The sequence below is a fragment of the Haemorhous mexicanus genome, chromosome 6, assembly GCF_027477595.1.
Source record: "Haemorhous mexicanus isolate bHaeMex1 chromosome 6, bHaeMex1.pri, whole genome shotgun sequence".
Lineage (NCBI taxonomy): Eukaryota > Metazoa > Chordata > Aves > Passeriformes > Fringillidae > Haemorhous > Haemorhous mexicanus.
Genome location: NC_082346.1, coordinates 60,550,303 through 60,571,262, shown reverse-complemented (window position 1 = coordinate 60,571,262; position 20,960 = coordinate 60,550,303). Strand labels below are relative to the sequence as shown.

The following is a 20,960-nucleotide window of genomic DNA, read 5'->3' as shown; positions in this document are numbered from 1 at the left end:
GGCTGGGAGTTACTCTGTCTTGGCCTCTGTACTCATGTTTACCTGTAACCCTGGAAAAGGAATTGGCAAACAATAGGCAAAGATAGCACAGATTTCTTCCAGGCTCCTCCTTTCCTTTGGAGCAGGCACTTCTGTCTCCCATGAAAGATTCTGCTCAGTTTGGGAGTCACAAAGCACACAGTAGATAAAACTAGATCAATGCTTAATCAGCTTGCAGCAAAAGCCTTGTTGAATGGAAATTGCATCTTTCTGTGATTTATAAATACTTTTCTCTTCTCTCAAAGATACAATAAAAGAGAGGAAGACTTTCCCACTCTAGAGGAATATAATGATTTCTTGGAAGAAATAGAAGAAATTGGTAAGTCTTAATGCTTGAATTTTTGATGTGCTGTGCTTGTGAGACCATAGGCTTTTATCTTCTGACTCAGCTGCCTATGAGAATGTCTAAGTTCAGTTTCTGTAATATGATTTATCATAGTATCAGATTTTTATCTAATTACTTTTTCTCTGGATTTAATCATATTTGCTGAACTGTAGGACATTGTTAAGTAAAACATTTTATCTGCCAGAGAAAAAAACCACAATCCAAAGAGGAAGAGCTGGAAAAGAAAGGCTTGAAGGGGACTGTCAATGCTGCACTGACAAAGATTAAACAAAGAGAGGAGAAATTGAAATTTTCATTATATCCCTCCATTAGCTTTATCTACCATGACAGAAGGCATATGGTGTCTTTCATCATTTTTTGCTTCTGCAAGTACAGTAGTTGAAGCTGCTTTGAAGCTGATGACCTTACATACCACTGTGGTAGCATTTTATGTTGCTGTGCAGAAGGAGAAGGTTTAGGAACAGACGTTGATTTCTTTCTCTTTGGATTAGCTGAAGCAGAACTTTGCCCTTTGGGGAAAGGACAATGTTATCAACAGAGTTTATTTTCTTCTTAGTTAGGGTGACTTGTGATTTATGGTGGAGTGATGGGTTTTACTTAGAAAAACAAGGATGTGTTCAAAGGAGTGACTCCTAAATGGTTTGTTCTTGGTTTTTATGAGCTTCTGAGGCTTTTCTTTTTTTTGACCTGGAGGAAGAAGAGGTGACTTAGAGCATGCAGGAGGGGCAGTGAATGTGATTTGAAGGAAACCATGGAGATGACACTTGTCCTTCATTTTTCTCAAAGGAGTCCTTGCTCTTTTTTGCACTGTGGTGTTTTGTAGAAATGTATCCAATACACTTGGTGCTGTGAGCAGTGTGTCATGTTTTTGTTGGCACCAGGAGGCTGAGGCTGGGAAGCCAAATCGTGTGGCTGGGAAACACCAGTCACACTCACATGGTCCAGATATCTGGAGGAGATGATGTGGGTGTAGCTTTGTTTGTTTATTTTTTGGAATAGTATGGGGAAAGGAGGGAATGAATAGAAAGAATGGCCAGAGGATCCTGGAAGAATCTGTGTGCTCATGGGAAGGAAAACTGCTTTTTTTCATGTAGCATTAAATACAATTTCCCACTTAACTGCTGTTGCAGGGCTTTTCAACATCTGTAACAAGGGAGTTAAAGTTTTGCCTGAAATTGTGTGAACCTCATGAATTTGTGCAGGATGTTAAGGTTTTACAGCTCTTGGGATTAGGTGGTTACATTGCAAATGGTTCCAAATCTTGTACTGGGAACTTGGTTTTAAAAGCAGCAGAAACCTGGCTAGACTTGGTAACCTTATGAAAAAAAAGTGATTTGGCCAATAATTGTTTTGACCCTGCAAAAGCACAGTGGGGAAGCTTGACGGAGTTTTTAGAATTGAAGTTGGTTACCTGAGAGGAACACCTAAAATACTGAAAGGACTTGGAAGCCCAGCTGCATCCTAGTTCATTCATGTGGCAGCCAGGGTGATGAGAGGAAGGAAGGGGTGCAGTCAGAAGTCTCTTAAATGTTCACTGTCAGTGAGTTCATTTATGATATCCCAGCTCCAGACAGATCCTAAAGGACAGGGTAGATTCAACAACACCACTTTAGGCAAAAGTTCAAGCCCTGTTTGCTCTCCCTGGTGACAAAGCCCCATTGCACATTTGTCCCCAAGCCCATCCTTGCTGTGGTCCTGGGCAGAATTCCCCAGCTGGCAGTTGTCTGATGTGACATTTTCCAGTGCATGTTGTGAATGGTGTGACTGAACAGTGTGTTAAAAGTCATTGACTCTGTATGATAATTTCACACTTTGCTGCTGAGAGGAGTTATTTCATTTTTGTGTGTCTCTGAATTCCCTGCTTGCTTGTTCATGTGGAAAACTGGGCTGCAAGATGGAAAAGAAAGGATGTGCAGGGCAGCTTTGCCTTGTGGAGCCAACATTCAGCAGACTTGCAGTAGCTGCTGGTGGTTGGGAAGGTTTCCTCTCTCCCCATGCCCCAAACTTTCAGTTTTCCTGTGAGAGGGTCAAAGTGCAGCTTCACATTTTTTGTCCCTCTTTGCTGGTAGGTTTTGTTACTGGAGTTGTTTTAGAGGCTTAAATGAAGTAGTTGCTTAGCACAGACAAAATGTAAATCTCCTGTATAGGTGTATTGCACATGACCCCGATTCTGATAAGTTTTCCAAATATTCCAGGTAGGTCAGCTCTAAAACTAGCAATGGAATGTGACACAGCAATCGCTGACCTCACTTGAAACACATTTTCCCCCTTCATATCAGCTGTTTTATACCTACAGACTTTTTCTATTGAAATAGAGGAGTTGGATGGTGCAGCAGCAATGTGTGTGTGTGGGGGGGAAGGTCAAACAAACATTAATGTAGTCACTTTTTAAGATTTCTATTATAAAAAACAGGTTTTTGAAGTGGTTTAGAGTGTAGCCACTGGATAATGCTTTGGGCTAAAATGTGTTAAACAAGGCTTTAAATAAAAACCACATTTTAAAGCGAGTTCTCCCCAGAAGAAAAATCAGTTGGACAATTTGAGAGCATTGTAAGCACAGTTTGTTGTCATTAGCACTAGGAATAAAAATAAAGTGAAGGGGTTAAAACGTGCCTTTGGGAAAGGTGTGGACAACATGTATCTGAGTGAGTCAGGACTGTGCCCATGTGGGAGAGGGACCTGGTTAAACCTTTGAGTGTTGCACTCAATTTGCACTCTCTGGACACAATGTGAATTTCTCTTGCTCTTTCTATAAAGTTTTCTTTTTCCCCCAAGTATTTCTTCTTCCCCAGAGTATCTGTCTGGCCATTTTTGCAAGCTCTGTGTGAAAGCTCTTGGAGCAGGACCCGCCTCCCAGCGTGTGCCTGGCACCTTCTCCTGGTACCTGAGTGAGGCCCCCAGGCATTACCGCAGCTCGATTGTTCTGGGTAATTGCTGCTTTTTAAAAAGCATTCAGCACAAAGGAGGCTGCTGTTATTTGTGTATTCCTGTATCTCCCCGATCCTCCAGAACTTTATGCAATACCAGCTGCCTCTCAGAACACTTATCTGACAAGTGATCCTTGGATAGAAGGGGTTTTGCTATCTGTGATCACTTGTGGGTTGTGCTGTTCATTGTTTTGCGGTTTGGTTTTTCCCCCCTCCGTGTGTGTGTGTGTTCTCGAGGATGGTGTTGCTGGTCCTGACACAGGCAATAACACAACTGGAAATTGGGCAGCTTTATCAAAGATCTGTTTCAGTTCACATCATCACACTGTTCCAGCCAAAATGGTCTTTCTTAGAGTGATGGGGCTGAGTGATTTCAGTCATTCACTGCTGTTTACATCTCCTCTGGAAAAGTTGTTGACTCAATAAAAGACCACTGAGGATAAACTGAAATAATCATTGATACCTAACTAGACTTTTCTGGCTTAACTGTGGATTTTCTTTTGTTTCTGATAATTATTTTGTTATAATCCCAGAAATGGTGGTTAGATGGGACCTGGTAAATTCTTTTCCATCTCTTCTCCCCCTCACTGCATTCCTACCCCTTTTAAAAGTTCAGGGATCAGGCATCAAAAGCACCAAGGGAAGTTGCCAAGGTGGCCTGGGGGACATCCCAGGCAGACTGAGGATGAGGTTGTGTCTCCCTCTGTAGCACTCTGCCATTCCCAGCCTGGGGTTTTAGAAAGATGATAATTTAGGAGTTGTTTGTAGTAGGATGGGAGGAATATTTTATAATGAACTAATGCTAGGAATTTTCAGCCTTAGTCTAAAACAGGGAGATTTTGAGGGACTTAGTCCTGGAGTGCAGTGATATTCATTCATTCAATTATTGTGCCATTTAATTAAAATTTTTGTCTTATTTTCTTTTTTACAACTAGGAAAATATTTTCCCATTTGTTATAGAATTGTATAATGAATGCTGTTGTTTTGAAAAACAGAGAAAGTCCCTGTAGAGGCTGAATTTCAGAACTTGGGAGTTTCACCTAAATAGAATGAAATGTTTCACAAAAAACACAATAGTCTTCCTGTTATACTTAACAGATGTCTCAAGGCAAGTCATTTTATAAACCAACCAATGTGAGATGGATAAGTAGATAAATAATTGTTGCATACAAAACAGCTTCTGTTTCTTTTCCCTGAAGGGCTTCAGGCCTCTTATATCGGCTTATGCTATATTTCAACATGGACAAAAATAAGTCTGTCTTCTCTTTGAAACCTTTTCAGACCAGCCATCTGCTTTGCCACTCATATTCAGATCTACACCAATATTTTTTCAGGGTAGGTGTAGCATATGAGTTGGGATTTTTAACTCTTTCTAGTTTTCCTACTTCTATCTTTTTTTCCGTATTTAAAGTACATTTAAAATAAATTTCTGGCAAAACTCAAAGCAGGCCAAATAAAAAAAAGGGCTACATAGTTCTAACTGTGTTAAAGTTCATATTTTGAGTGTTAGCAACTGTGTTCTTTGGTTTTATAATTGTTGTGTTTTAAATGCCAAGTAACTTGTGGAGGGGACAAGGGACAAGAGAGGGAAATAATATCTTAATTATTTTTTGTGCCCTAGTGCCCCTTGCAAAGCAGACTTGTCAGCTGTATTGTGAGGTTACAATGGCAAGAATTTGTATTCTATAAATATTGATGAAAAGACATTTGAAGCTCATGAAAAATTTATTAGAAAATATGTTGAGAGATGTTTTGGCTGCTGGCTGGCCACTGGTAACCATGCAGTGTCAAAGAGCAGCTTGTTTTGCTGGTAGATGTTTATTGTAGGAGGGAAGATGCTGTTTTCATGTACTAAACGGCAGCTGTTGACTCTGAAATTGATGTAGGCAGATCCAGGTTACACTGTTACACTTTCCATTGTTTTACTTTTTTTTTTACACTTTTTTTTTTGCACTCTTTTACCCTGTTTTCACTCTTGCAACAAATTGTCTTAAGTGTTTGTACTCTTTGAAATGTGGACAAGTCAGTGTTGGGGAGGAGATGCTTAAGACCAGGAGAGTGTTCCTCATCAATGGCTATAGATCAGTGTTCTCTGGGACAAATTTCCTCTGGTCTTTGAGGGGGCTGGAAGTTAGAATCTCTGATTGCTGGTGTCCTACAATATCCTTGAGTGACAAAGCAGGATAAGATGGACAGAGCAGAGTCAGCGTGGTGTGAGCAGACCTGGCTGCTGAGAGGGATGTGGCTGTGGCTTGGTTCCAGCCACAGCAGGAAAACAAGGGGGGATAAGCACTTCCACTATGAGCAGAGCAGTGGGCTTTTAGGGAAAAAATTTCCCAAACATTGATGCAGAAATAGATTTTTTAGATAGAAATGTTGCTTCCCGTGAAGTACCAAAATACAGCCATTTTTTTTAAGCAGTTGTCAATAAAGGTAGGCATCTGCAAGTGTTTAAAACATGCCTGTTTTTCTCTAGTATGAGTTTTAAATCTTAAGCTTCTTGTTTTACAGACCAAATGGTGGCCAGTTGAACCTATTAAAGATAACTGAGAAAGAAGCAAAAAAACAAACCCTGAAGGTTTCAAGCAGCAATAACTGCAAAACAGAGATCATCAGCTTATGGCTGGATTTATTTTTAGAGAAATTTCACGATGTTCAGGAGCCTGAAGGCAATTTGGCATCTCCTCATGCACCTGAAGGTGGCATCTGGGCATCCTGCTAGCACAGCATGGCTCATGTGCTATTTCTTCCTTGTGTCGTCACTGAAGAGTTTAGAGAGCTGCTGTGTGGATTGAAGTTGTAGGAAGTGCTGACATTCCCATGCAGCTGCTGTCACTGCAGAGCCCTGGGCTGATTGTGTGCCAGCATTTTCACATGATACTTCTTCTCTGCTCTAATACTCAAATATTAAAACTTCTTGTCAGTGGGCAACTGTAGGCTGGAAATTTGGATGTCAGATCATCTTTAAAATACTAAAGATTTAGACTGAAATAATGTTTTGCTAAGGAGAGGTTGCTACAACCAAGAAGTGTGTGTTCATCACAAAATGAAATAGGAAATTGTTATGCCTTTTGAAGAGGAAAAATCCCCAAAACATTTTGGGTGGGTAGCTTGCTTCCTGAAAACCAAGGAGCTGAACTTTGAGTGGCTTGTTTGGCTTATGGCAGTGCCCAGAGGTCCCAGCTGGCATGAGATAAAGACCTCAGGGAGAAGTGCTGCCTGAAGCTATAGCATGGAGATACAGCAGGTGGTGTGTAGGAGAAGGGAACCTTTATTCCCCTTTTTCTGGTTCTTGCCTGTGGGAGACCTCCAGTACAGTGGCCCACGGTCTGCCCAGGAACAGTAGCAAAGTTTGAAAATTCAGCTTAGGTGTTGATTCTGAAATTCTTAAAGCACAAACTCAGCCATCTTAGGTCTTCCCTCTGAACTGAGGATGCTGGGGTGGAGCTGGAAGAGTTCAGCTGATTCAGGAGCCAGACTGAATTGAAATGTCATTCCTATTGATACTGCTTATTATGCAGAAAATGGGGAAAATAAATACAGCTTTTAGAAAGTTTTATTTTTAAGGTTAGGAGGTTATTGAACTGTATCTTGCTGAGCCCTTTTTTGTTGCAGCTTGAGGAACTGAGTATTTTTAATAAGAGTAAGATGATGTAATGGTTTGGTACTCCTAGATAAGAGAGTATTCCTATTCCCATCTGTAGCCTTTTATTACTTCCCTGGTACCCTCTCTGGCACTCAGCCCCTGTGTGGAGCCAGTTCAGGTTGCTGGAGGGTTAGGGTTAGGTGCTGGCACTGCAGAGTATCTGAGGGAATTCTGGAATCAGAGCAGGGGAAAGAGTGAGGCCTCTGCTTGGGGAGAGGGGCATAACAGCAGGAATGCCTCCCTTGGCAGCCAAAGCTGGGCTTGGAGAACTGACCTGCATCCACAGCTCTACCATTTAGGACCTTCCTGTTTCTTCTCATCTCCATTTGCTCCTGGCATTGATTTCTTGATGTTTCCTTCACTGCTCTCAACCTGTTTTGCCAGCCTGAGCTACTTTTGGTTTGGTTTGCCTAGAACCCTCCTAAGTGCTCTTTTCTGCCATATTACCCATGGGGAGGATGAAAGAAGGGACATGATCTTCTCCAGAGGGAGATGTGTGTTACCCTGCTGAGTAACAACAGACTTCATGCTGCTTCCTTCTGTTCCCTCCAGCAGCCTCACTGGTACAAATGACTTGGCAGTGGTGCCTGGGCCCAGACTTAGCTTGGCCCTGGTTGCCTAAAAACCTGGGAAGAGAGAACTGGACCAAAACCTCTCCAGTGCCACGCTGGTGTTTGCACAAGACCCTCCTTCCCTTTAGGGTGTGACACAGCGCAGTCACCGCGCGGTTGTGTCTTGTGGAGGGTTTATCAATGGCAGCACAAATTTCTCTGCTGCTCTTGTAGGCATATGACAGAGCTCTTGGAGGCTTGGAGTGCTCTGTGCTGGCTCTGTTCAGTAGCTCTAAGGCCATGGGCATGAGCCCAGCATCCCCTCAGGATGGGGATCACCAAGAGACTTCCCAGTGATAACAGCGTTCAGTTGGAATTCACTTGACCCTCAAGTGAACCAGTGACCTAGAGGTGAAGGGCTCAGGCATTGTATCAAATTACAAATCATCCAAACCATCTACATCTTTCAAGCTGTTGATTATAGAAACTGTTCAATTTCTTGAGATACCGTCTGTGCCATGTGTAGATAATTGGGAATGTTGTGCTAAACTGTGGAGCTTGCTGGCTGACCCTGCTTGCTCATAATTACATGAGATATAGTCTGTCACCATTGAGAGACATCAAAAGAATGTCAGCTGACCTATTAATCTGCAAGCATCTGCAGATTCCTCATAATAAAGGTAATTGTACATTGGTGCCTTTTAAGTTATCAGGCAATGTAAATTTTTTTTGTGTACCTGAGAATTCAGTCACTGTAGTCCTTGTGCATTAGATATTCCCTGGGAAATGGAATGACTTAATTTCCAACCTTGTCTTCATATGCCTGTGTTTGGTCTAATTTAATTTTTTAGGAATCACCATGTTCTTAGCTATAACTGCTACTTGGAAAGGTCAATGTTTTATGAATAGTATGATGGTTATTCATGTGTATCATTACAGTGTCACAAAATGGGATGCAAGATTCAAATTTTAATCTCCTACAGATGTGTAAACCTACAGAAACTCTGCTGGCTTTTGTTGAAGTGCAGTGACTTAGCAGATTGTCTCTGTCTTTATATGGCATGTTTAAATAAGTCCTGTTACTGCAATGTTTATATTTGGCTAGAAGGGATAGAGAGCACAAGAATAGTGTTTCTTTGTCATAGTCATGCATGATGACCTAATACTTTTGCTTTCTGTCTTTATAATATTTATGCAGTATTTAACTTGACCAACAATGTGGACTTGGAGAACACCAAAAAGAAAATGGAGCTGTATCAAAAGGATAACAAAGAAGTCATTCAGAAGAATAAGTTAAAACTGGTTAGTTAACTTCTCTACAATTTTTATTAATTTGTTAAAGAATTAAAGGATTTGTGGAGTACTTTTTTAAAACAAATCAAAGCTGAAAGCACTATGCAGAGTTTTTTGTATTTAAATATTGAGGTTGAAATGTAGTTATGCTTTATTTTGGGAAGGGCTTGAGGAGAGGGGCAGGCAGTAGAGCCTGTGTGTAATGCACCACCACGGCATGTGTGCTGGCAGTGTCGTTGGACAATGGCCAGGAGAGATGAAGTTCATTCCTGCACCAGGACAATCGTTCCTTTCTCATCTGAAGGAAAAAAGAAATCCAGACTCAGACATTATGAAGCTCCCAGGAGAGAGTTGTAAAACTGAGGCAAAACACAGGCCTGGTTTGTGCAAAATTTGAAATGAAAGATGTTGAAACAAACATTAAACCTTTTGTTCAAGAGCTGATAACAGTAACATCAGGGATATTGTATATAAAATCTGTATGCAAAACACAGGGTTCTTTGAAGATTCGTTCATTAAATTATGGCTCACATTTCATTTTGTTCTTTAAAAATAAACTTGCATGCATTTATTCCTGTAAGAAAAGTTTAATCTGTTAAATATTTTTTCAGCATAAAAATACACATTGTTATCAGTTCTTGAAGGAAAATGTCTGCCCAGAGTGTGACATAACAAGGGTTTGTGTTTGTAATCCAGTTGCACTAAGGACTTGCTTTCAAATCAGTAGGGGTGAAATCCTCACTCCCCTGAAGTCTGTGGCAGAACTCTGGGTGATTTCTTTAGCTCTAGGATTTCACAGGAGGAGATTGGAATCTGAAAAATGTTTGTTTGAACCTCTTCCTTTTAAAGGCAAGGAAATTTCCCTAGGGGTCCATCTCTGATCTGTTATCCTGTCTCTGACACTGTGCAATATCCTCTGCTTCAGAGCTTGAGGAGACCTGCCAAAGCTTTGGCTGTGTGTCTTATTTTACAATGGAGCTGCAGCCTCTGGGGTCACAGTGAGAGCAGCTCTGCCTGCAGCCCACCTTCCCTTCAAGGAAGTGGCTCTGACAGCCTGGGCAGGGGCTGTGTGATGCTGTCAAGCAGCTCTGTAATGCCCTGCACCCTCTCAAGCCCCCAGCACTTCTGTTTGCTGTGCTCCACAGTCCTGCTGTGCTGGAGGCTGGCTGCTGGAAGCTGGGCAAGCCTGTGTGAATCCAGACTCACTGAAGAGCTGGAAACATTTCTCCTTTTTTTCTTTTTTAACATTTGAAACATTCATAATTTCTTTTTCAACAATTGAAACATAATAATAGACTTTACACAGTGGTTATTACAAAAACTGCATAATCTTGCCTATAAATTTCCTCCTCTCCTAAAAGCTGAAGGGTTGCTTTTCCTCTCCAGCTCCTCTCAGCAAGTTTTGGAATGTCTTTACTCCATGTATGGTAAAAGGTGTCCTTCTTTCTTGCTTAAACTTTTTATGGCCAGTCATTGTCCCTACATTCTTGACTTAAATTTTTCTGTCCACTGTAATAGATTGCTTCTGAGGAATATAGATGTTTTCTGTCCCTCTTGTTGTTTTTGTTACCCTTTGCCTGCTCCAGTGTGATTTGTGTTTGGCAAGCAGATGGGGCCAGAATTGAATGCAGAGATCTTAATGCCTCTCGTAAAGGAGCTCTGTTTTCCCATCTCTGCTGGAAATACATTGATCCTAAGACTGTTCTTCTCTTGTAGTTTAGAAAAAAAAAAGTAAAGATCTTCGTGTTCTTGTAGTTATAATTGTTTTTCTTAATATATAGATATTTTTATACACTTTTTATTTATAAAACTTTGCACCCTGAGTGAACTACAGCTTTTCCAGTGTTTCTCCCTTAAATGTTGGCACTTCCTCCTTTGTCACTAGATGTTTAATTTCACTTGCTGCTTTGTGCAGTCTTGAAATAGTTGTGTCTGGATTCTGTGATGTGAATGTGCATGTTTTCCTGATTATCCTTTCCTGAATGTGGCAAAATGTGATTTTACTTTCTATTTACTTCTTCACTTGTAGGCTTGAGTTTACTCCAGGCTTCACTGTCATCATCTTTCCCTTCACATATTAGAACTGTGTTTAGATTATCTTTAGTCTGGACACTGCCCTTGCTGCCTATTGAACATATCTCTTCTCTTTTACTGTTTAAAGAATTTGATCTGACACGTGATAATTCTTCCATTTTCCTGTAGTCTGCTCTGGTTTAGGTTTGTTTATCAGTTTACTTATTTCAGACATTAATTTTTCTGGGCTGTTTCTTCAGACTAGGTCTGAAGGTCTGTCAGCACTTCCCTACAAGTTTTCTTCTGTTTCAGTGCAAATTCCAGGCAGTCTCTAGAGATAAATGTGGAAGAGCCTTGGAATATCTCAAAGACCTTGAGCTCTTCTGTTCTGTTGACCAAACTAACTAAATCCCTTAATTCTTAGACATAACCTCAGTTAGAAGTTTAGGGGTTTTCTTGTTTGTTTTTTTCCTTTTATTAAATGCAAAGAGAGCCCAGTTCCAGGTGATTGCTGGTTGGTGACCAGCTTTTTACCAGTGTCACTGCACCAGTTATAAAATGGAAGCAGCTGTTGGCTCAGTGGCAGGTGATGACATCTCCCAGGAGTAACTGGGACCCACTGGCTCAGTTTTTCTGGTGAAGGGATTTTTTTTTTTTTTCCCCCCAGATTCTGGCTTTTATTAGGTAGCTGTGCTTTATGATGTAATTTTATGATTAGAACAAACTTTACTATGGCCTTGGCCTCAATAATGATCACAGAATCATAGAAGAAGCTGATTTGGAAGGGATCCACAAGGATTACTGAGTCCAGCTCCTAGCCCTGCACAGCACCATCCCCAAGAGTCCCACCCTGTGCCTGTGGGCATTGTCCAAACCCTCCTTGAGCTCTGTCAGGTTTGGTGCTGTGCCCACTGCCCAGGGGAGGCTGTTCAGTGCCCAGACACCCTCTGGGTGAGGAACCTTTTCCTAATATCCTACCTAAACCTCCCCTGACACAACTTCAGGCTGTTCCCTCAGGTCTTGTCGCTGGGTACCATAGAGAAGAGATCAGTGTCTTCCCTAAGATGTTCTGCTGAAACTCTTTCATCAATAAATCATCCATTTACGTTAATAAAATTTTAATTATTTTGCCATTTTTACTGCATCTCCCTTTGCTTTAGTATCTTAAATGGATAAGATTTGGAAAATGTTTCCTGTGTGTTTTTCCTTGTACCTTCTAGCAACCAAACTGACATTCTTTTGATCTACCTTCTTTATAAAATAGTTTAATCCTCTTATTTTTCTCTGCCCCTGAGCCCTCTTCTGGTTTTTTTTTATTCTTTCACTGTGATTTTCAAATACAGATTACCTAATAGTTTGCACATTAAACAGATCCTTGCCAAGAAATAGATCTGTAACAAGAACTTGTCATTTTGTACTATTAATCTTTCTTTTCATCCCATGTCACATGACTGCAATCCAGGTTAGAGGAAAAATTCCTTATTTTCTAAAAATGTGACTTTTTCACAGTTAATGCTTAAATGCTGAAAGATATAGTCTTCCCTATTAATATTCACATATTTGTAATTTCTCATTTTTCTTCTACACACAGTGTGCTTTGTAAAGAAGATGCAGCTGATGAGCGGGATGATCAGGAGCAGTGTTGTGGGATCATGTTTTTGTTCACCCTACTTACATCATTGAGTTTTAGGATGTGTGGGAGCTGAGGGGGGGTCACTTTAGAGTGAAAGTGTAAGGAAAACCCCTTCCCTAACATTTAAGGATTCAGATCTGACTCCAGCGAGCAGCAAGTTAAAAATCTTAACTTTACACTGAACAATGAGGAGGTAGAATAATCATCCATAATCACCTTCTGCTTTAAAAGGTAGAATTTGGCTGCTTTCCCCTTGCCTGGCCTGTCTGGGGTCCCTTGGGGAGCAGGGGAGCTGTGGGGCTGCTGGGAGCTGATTTCTGATTTCCCTCTCAGACACGGGAGCAGGAGGAGCTGGAGGAGGCTCTGGAGGTGGAGCGGCAGGAGAGCGAACAGAGGCGCCTGTTCATGCAGAAGGAAGAGCAGCTACAGCAGATGATAAAAAGGAAGAATAAACAGGCACTCCTGGATGATCTGGTGAGTAACACAAGCAGAGGCTTTGAAAGCTCAGTAGCATTGACATCCATCTCTATCACTGTGTGGAATTAACAGATCTGTCCCCGTTTCCCTGTTTTGTGTTTCCATTCTCTCACCTGTTATTTATTTCAGCGGTGCAAACCACTCTGGTTTTGCTAAGCTAGGGGCTGCATGAAGACTCCTTCTGGGATGTGTAGCTCAGCTCTACCTCTGTTGGCTTGTTAAGCAGTTCTGAGTAGTGGCTGAGTGTCTGGTGTGTGAAAGCAAAAAGGTCATCAGGAGGTGCTTCTTGGCTCAGCCACCTCTGCAGTGGAGATGGTGGAGAGCAGGGGACAGTAACCTCATGAGTTATCCAAGCATTGCTCAGCCCTTTCTCAGTCAGAGCACCTAAATGACTGGTGGCCCCTTTGTATGCAAAAACTACTACAATGAAAAGCTTTCTGCCTTGAGTGTGTCATGTTCTCTTACTGACACCTCTCCTCAAAAGGAGCAACTTCAGAAGTTGCTCCTTTTGAAGTGAATGAAGCCTGTATAGACACAGAGAAAAACTCAGACTGCTTTTGGAAATTTTGGTAATCTTGATTAATTTACTGATTCTGCATGTCAAATGCAATAATGTGTGGGCATAGAGAAACTCACTAAATGTGTTACTTAAAAAAGGTTCACATCTCAATTTTTTCAGTACAAGAGTGTGTACAGACATGCACACACACACATTCACAGGTTTAACACCCATGAGGACAGTCTGTATACACACAGCCTGTGTGTAACCTTGAGGGAAATCAGAAAAAAGAAGTATGCATGGATGCATACTTGTGTTCAGCTGTGTCAGTGTGGTTTAAAGCTGTTTGGCAGATCCAAATGATATTTTCTCTCTTATATCAGTGCATCTCACACTAATACAGTGTTAATTCTTGCTTTGTAGTCTCAGTTCTTATTCATGATACAGATGCTTTTCTGCTTTTCCTGAAAAAGCAGAGTTCCTCCTTGAGCCAGGGCAGAAGGCACTGGCATGGCCAGAGGATCCAAGTGAAATTTAGGAGTTTCAGGGCCTCCTGAAGAGATGGATGCCTTTCTTCAAGCCAGGATTCCTGGCAACCTGTTACTGGTTTTCCTTTTGTAGGCAAAAGCAGAGATGAGCAGAAATCTTCTTTAAAAAAAAAAGTCAAGCCTGTATCTTTACATCCAGCAATCTATTTTCACTTTAAAGGTAAATGTGTTTACAGTCTGCACAATTAGGAATAGTGGATAAATTAATAAAAACTCCACTATGAATTTGAATTTAATTTCTCAGATTATTTCTCAGAATTTTGAGTTTCTGCTTTTTAAAACCCTGTTTTAGTCCTAACTGACTAGAGACCAATGGCTGATGTGGGGTTTAATTGTTTTTTTTTTTTAACACAGCATTTTGTTTTACTGGAAACCTTCACCAGGTGGCTTGCAGAAAGAATAGCTATAAATAACCCTTAAAACATGACTAAAATAAGTAGTTTGAACTGTGATTGCATATGTATTGCTATTAAAACATATCTTAATATTCTAAAAACAATATAAATGTGATTTTTAAAGGCTGAGGGAGGAAACTGGACAGTTTCAAGTTATGTCTCTGTTTCTGAAGGGGCAATGCCAACTTAAATTTGAGCCAAAACTTGTTTGTAATATTACTAAGGTTTATAAAACCAGCACTGAAGTGTTTGTCTAATGACTTACAAAGTCTCTGGAAAAACAGCAGTTGTTAAAGAAATAAACTTTTCCTATGGTCTCTGAAATCCCTCTAATGCCCTGCTCCAAATCTGAAAGTGAAACTGATCATGAATAAAATTCAATTGAGAAATGCAGCAAAAGCCAAGCATAAGCAGCTTTTGGGAGTGTAAAGAATTAACTTAAAAATTAATCTTTTATCTATGGTTGCTGGTTCTGTGCTAAACCAAAAAGGATTAATTTCTGGCTACAGAGATAGCAGTGGTGACACCACTGACTCTGCAGGATTGTGAGAGCAGAGGAAGGTGAGAATCTGACATTGGTTTTGAATCCTCTCCTTTGGACAGATAACCTGGTGTGGTCAGCCTACAGCCCAGACACACTGGATCTTGAAAAAAAATTTTTTTTTTCCCAACTTTGGCCCTACCACTGGGCAGCAAGAAAAAATTTAAGACACAATTTTGTGTTGTACAAGTAGAGATGTTGGTTATTGTCCTTATCAAGGAATAAATTTAACCTTTGGTGCTGCAATCTTACAAAGCTGCAGATCTCATGGAATCATAGAAACGTTTGGGTTGGAAGGGTCCTTGGAGACATCCAATTCCAACCCCCTGCCCTGGGGAGGGAAAACTTCCCCTAGAGCAGATTGCTCAGAGCCCCATCCAACCTGGCCTTGAACATTCACAGTGTTGGGGCATCCACAGCTCCTCTGGGCAGTCTGTGCCAGGGCCTCACCACCCTCTGGAAAGAATTTCTTCCAGTGTCTAATCTAAGCCTGCCCTCTGTCAGTTTGGAGCCTTGTCCTGCCACTCCAGGCTGCTGTAAAGAGTCTCTCTCCATCTCTTTGGTCAGCTCCCTTCAAGTACTGAAAAACCACAATAAGGTCACCCCAAAGCCTTCTCTTTTCAGGCTGAGCAATCCCACTGCCCTCATCCTTTCCTCATGGCAGAGGTGCTCCTTCCCTCCCATCATCTTGGTGGTCCAAGTCACTAGATGTGTTACTTGTGGTGGTTTCATGTGGAGGAAAGGGCTCAATTGTGTGCAAAGGTGTTTGAGAATGCTGTGCCATCTTCAAAGAGCTGATAATTTTAGGTACTCCAGAGGCACAGAAAAATGTTTGGTATTCCAAATATTGTGCAGTGTGCCCTGGTTTCTGGCCAGCCTGGGGAGTGCAGGGGCTCCTGCAGAAAGGGCTGGACCTGGGCCAAGGCTCCATGAGCCCATCCTTGGCTGGGAACTTGGAGAGGAAGGCCAGTGTGAAGTACTGGAGAGATCAGCAAGGCATCAGGGGAACTCAGGCTCTGCAGCCCCCTGGAAAAGCAATTTGGTCCTTTCTGCCTCCCTAATTAGGCAATTTCTGTGTTACCTGCATTGTAGGCCACCTCTTTTACAATAGAACCTCACACTTTAAGAGCACAATACCCTGTTCTGATTTAGACTTGTAGTCTCAAATGCTCTTTATGCATCACTGGGAGAGCTGTATGAGTGTTTTATTTTGGGTTGTTGTTTGTTTGGGAATTTTTTTTTAACCTTGGATAATCCAGGCTGAGTAACATATTAAAGCACTTTCTTTACGTGCTGTACAAACTCTCTCACGTTGTTACAGAGGATTCTAAGATGATCTCTTGTGTTTTATGGGACTTGCACTTTCCTCTTCAACAGCCCATAATTCCCAGGCATGAGCACAATGGGATTGCAGCACATGGCAGGGCAGCAGGTTTTCCCTGGACTGTGGCATAGCTTGGAACCAGGCAAAGGCATTAGAAAGGTCAAATACACACTTTGACCAGAACCTCAAGGGTTTTGAGACAAATCTTCCAGAAACTGTTGTGTAGAACCAGCTTTGTTCATGGTGTAGACAGTTTGTTTTCCCATACAGAAAATTGCTGGTATGGATAAACACAGGGTTGGAACTTCCACGTGTGTTAATAGTTAACAGAAGGGCTCTGGGCATATTCAAAAGGACAAACAATCAGGATGTGGTGCCTTGCTGGCACACTGTGGGTTTCCCACAGTTGTGTAATCTGGTTACTGGTCATTGTGTGAACTCCTGAGAAGTTGGTTGAAAATTGGCTTCCTTGAATCATTTTATTAGAAATGCAGTGAGTGTTTAAGGAATATGAATGACAAAATGAACAAGGGAATGCTTTCCACTCTTCCCTTCTCCCCCAACGTGTTAAATCTGGTCATTGAAAGAGTTCAACATCTTTAACCTCTGCTGACAGCACATGCTGCTGCATGCAGGTTAGAGATGTACAACACTTGAAAGAAGCAGACTCTAAACTAGTGCATTTGTGGTCCAAATTTTGTCTCTACAATTTAGGTTTTTAGCATCTTCCCTCCCTCCTCCAAGCTGATCACAGAAATGCAAGTAGGAAGCTGTGCCTTAGATGTTGTATTTGTGATTCTGGACCAGATCTTGTCTTGTGAGATTTTTCTGTTTTAATCTTGCATTCTAGTGATAAGGTAGTAAAATATAGAGAGGGAAAAAGACTGGAGAGTGATGTGAAAGGTCAGTGTGCAACGTGACTGTTCTTCATGATCACTTCAGAGGATTTCTCTAGGTACCATCAAGGCATCTTGTGGCATTAAAAACATCCAGCTTCTTACATTGAACAGAATTATTAAAAAATCACAGTCCTGTTAATAAAATCTGTTTGGTTTTGTGAGTAACAAATGTGGTTCATAGTTCAGTATTTGCTTGGCTCTTTGAAACAGAAGTAAATATGATGTGTGAGGACCTTAGGAATAAAATACTGTGTTAGAGCAGTCCAGGAAGAATCTGTCTGAACTTCTTCCCTGCTCTCAGCTTCATGGTAGTTCTAGCCAGAAATTCTCAAGGATTTCTGAGTGCATGTAGATAGTCACATTAGTCTCTTAGAAAATTACTTAGCCAGTAATTTCCTGACTCTCTCAAAAATGCACTTCCATATATGTATGCTAATAATCATTCTGTCCTGACAATTTAAGTAATTCATTTGCTTAACTATTCATTTTACTACTTTATATATATATATATATATGTATTTAAAAATTGGCTGCCTTCCCTAAAAATAAGTTGCTGAAGGAGAAAATAAATATGCTGTTGGTTGCACTTACAATAGTGCCATTGTGCAGAGCAGAGCAAGGATCATTTCCAAACGGCCTCAGGTGAAATCTAATGGGAAACAATTTCAAACTGGTCTGAGTTCATTGGGAGAAAGAATGTGTCTTAGATAAACATCTGATCCAAGTTATACTACTCAGTATTATTCCTTCTCTGATTAAGTTCTAATTTTTTTAAAATTTTAATAAATATTGTTGCATTGGCCATTTGGAATAAGGAGCCTGTTATGTTGTCTTTAATGTGGATTCTATAAAAATAGTTGTTTGCAGGTTATTCTGATTTATGGGGTTGCTGCAGCTTTTTCTTATTACTGAAAATGATAGTTTTCTATAAACTGTTGCTGAGGGAGAGGATACTTGGCATTCTGCTGTTCTCCTAGTGATGGCCTTGCAGTCACAGCTTGCAGTTTGGAACAATATGCAGTGTTAATTAATATTTGTTTTGGTCTAGGACTCAAATTTATTCCTCATATGTTTACAGGAGAGCTCTGATCTTCCTGCCTCTCTGCTCTTAGCTCAGCATAAGGACAGATCTACTCAGCTAGAAATGCAGCTGGAAAAACCCAAACCTGTCAAACCAGTCACATTTTCCACTGGCATCAAAATGGTAAGATTTGCTTATTTGGTTTTTTTTTAATACCTTTCAGAAGATCAAGGATTTCCTCATATGAAATTCAGAGGTTGCTTAAACCTGAGTTGCATGTTACATGAAATAGCCTCTTTTCTTCCAGTTATTTAAGTAATTAGGAATTATTGAAGAATTTCATCATTCTGCTAGTTGGAATATTGTGATGACCCACCCAGAAGGGTCATCACAAATATATGGAACATTTTCACGATGTAGTTATCGAAAAACAAACTATACCTCTCTCCCTGTGAAGTTGTGGTGTCCTTGAATTATTTTTCTTATTTGTATACCAATTCTGGAAGTTGAAATTTTTGAAGTTCAAGAATCATCTGCACTTTCTTCAGATTTATTTTGAGCACTGGAGTAATCTGTGAGTATGAGACTGACAATCTAGAAAATTCTGCCAAGGTTAAGGACACTATTTTCGTTGTTATTTGGCTTCAGGAAGCAACAAGTATTTTTGCAAATCTGTCTCCATTGGGGTGGCAGCTGAAGATCTCTCAGCATTCCTGTTCTGTGTCATGACATGGCACAAGCACACACCAGTCTGTGTACATAAATGTAAAGCTGGGGGTGGGAGCACCAGTGACTGGTCTTTTCTGCACCTTGCTGGTTTTCTGCTTTGTATTGTTTCAAATCTCTTTTTAGACTTTTTAAAATCCACATTTTTTAGACTTTGTATTTTAGAATTGGTAATGGTAAACTGAATGTCTTGAAAATAGCCAACACTCTCTACTCTCCTCAACAAACCAAGAAGTCAGCAAAGCAAAAATCTGTGCATCAAGCTAGTTTCCTGTCAGTAATCAATATATTTTTGCCATGAATTTTGTGCTGTATTCATTATCTGTTTAAGTGCTCACAGTGTGGAAGCATTTGCAGCTTATTTTTCCAAAAGCAGTGTCAGTTTTTGTAAGGCTGTGTGGATTGTTTTCTTGTTTTCCTGTGGTGTAAATTGATCTTCTTCCTATTTCTTTTAAAATCTAACAGTCTGGGGGAGATTGATATGCTTTCTAATTGATATTCTTTCTGTAGAAAAGCCAGTGGACAGAAAATGCCTCTTGTTCTATTTAAAAAATACTCTGAATGGCTGTACTTCTTCTTGCTTTTAAAATACATTGTCAGAATTTCTTAAAGCTGTGGCTTTTCTGTGGGCTAAGGAAGAAGATCAGCTTATGTATGTTATGAGGACAGTGGAAGTATTTTTTAATTTGTGTAAAAATGAATATTAAATGCAGTATGTAGTAGTGGACATTTGAGATCTGCAGCCCTAAGTAAATTTCATGCAAGAATGGTGAAAGACTTGGATGAAGAGATTTCCAGCAGCAGAACATTTAAATCCTAATAGCAGGACATTTAAATCCTAATGTTTGGAATAATAGGGGATATGCCAGATAACTAATTGCTAATTCATCACTGTTGAGAAAATGTGAATAGCTAAATAACTTAATTTGTTCAATCCCAGGAAACAAAAATTTCCTCACCCTGACTGATCTTAGTCCTAAATTGAAAAAGAACAATTTAATTGTACCTATTTCTATTAATGTTTTTTGACAGTAAAGTTAAGGATAGAAGCATTTGAAGTTGGTGGCTACTATTTATGGAAAATGGATTGTATCAAAATTTTACACCAACAAAATTACAGATTTTGCTTAGAAAGATGAATGTTTCCTTATTTTCTTTACAGGTGCTTGATTTATTTATTATATGACATTAAATATATATATATAGAAATTCTATTACACGATAATCACAATATTGATACTCTGAACAATAAATGAAGGAAGTGTCTAACTTTATAATTTTTGAAGAAGTCGCTTCCACAGCCTGGGAATGTTTCTGTGGGTGTTCTGCTAGGAGGCAGCTCAGTGCTTGGAGGCAGATGTTGAATTTCTGTGGGATATGTGCAAATTGGCAGTTTACAGGGTCACTTTGACAAACTGGCCTCATTTGAATGAGATGTGTTTTAATAAGGCTAAATGCAAAATGAGAAATAGAAGAGGAAATAAATCCCCAGCCTGGTCAGGCTCTGGGAAGAGGATTTGGAAGTTTAGCTAAGCAAGTAAACCAGTTTGACCCTCAGCCACAGCGTGTGTGGGGGGCCTTGGGTATGTGAATAGTTCAGCAATAAATAGGAAAGGACTTCTCCTCCTGAATGCAATATTGGGAAGAGTTGTGAACTGCAGAGTTCTGCTGGCTGCAATTTGAGTGCAAAAATCAGAAAGAATGTTAAGAGGAGCCACAAAAGTCCATTCAAAGGCAGAAAGATCTGCTCTGTGTGCTGCATTCTGCCTCTGGATTAGGAGATGGTTCAGGTATGACTCAATTGACACCAAGTACCTCCTTGGCACAGAACATGCCAGGTCTGAGCCGTGCAGCATTAAATGTACCAAGAACCAGTAACCTTAGTTAAACAAACACCATCTAAATAGGAACTGAAGGAAGGACTAAGACCTGAAGTTCACACAATGTTCTGCTGGTTAATTGGCCTCACTGTTAAAATTGGCTCTGGAATGCAACGAAATCTCAAATTCTTGATGTTTTCAGATTAGGATTGGGGTGCGTCTTGGAAAGTTCCTGTAGTTATCAAATGCAAGTTTGCTGACC

General features: G+C 40.4%; 1 protein-coding gene across 1 annotated transcript in view; it reads left to right on the top strand.

Annotated features, from left to right (window-relative positions):
* Nucleotides 1-20,960, top strand: part of MNAT1 (MNAT1 component of CDK activating kinase) — a 118,800-nt gene that overhangs the window by 35,647 nt on the left and 62,193 nt on the right. The window contains exons 3-6 of the mRNA XM_059850530.1: nucleotides 285-358; nucleotides 8,708-8,811; nucleotides 12,782-12,922; nucleotides 18,210-18,335. Coding sequence (XP_059706513.1) covers nucleotides 285-358; nucleotides 8,708-8,811; nucleotides 12,782-12,922; nucleotides 18,210-18,335 — 445 coding nt within the window. The remainder of the gene's footprint in view (nucleotides 1-284; nucleotides 359-8,707; nucleotides 8,812-12,781; nucleotides 12,923-18,209; nucleotides 18,336-20,960) is intronic.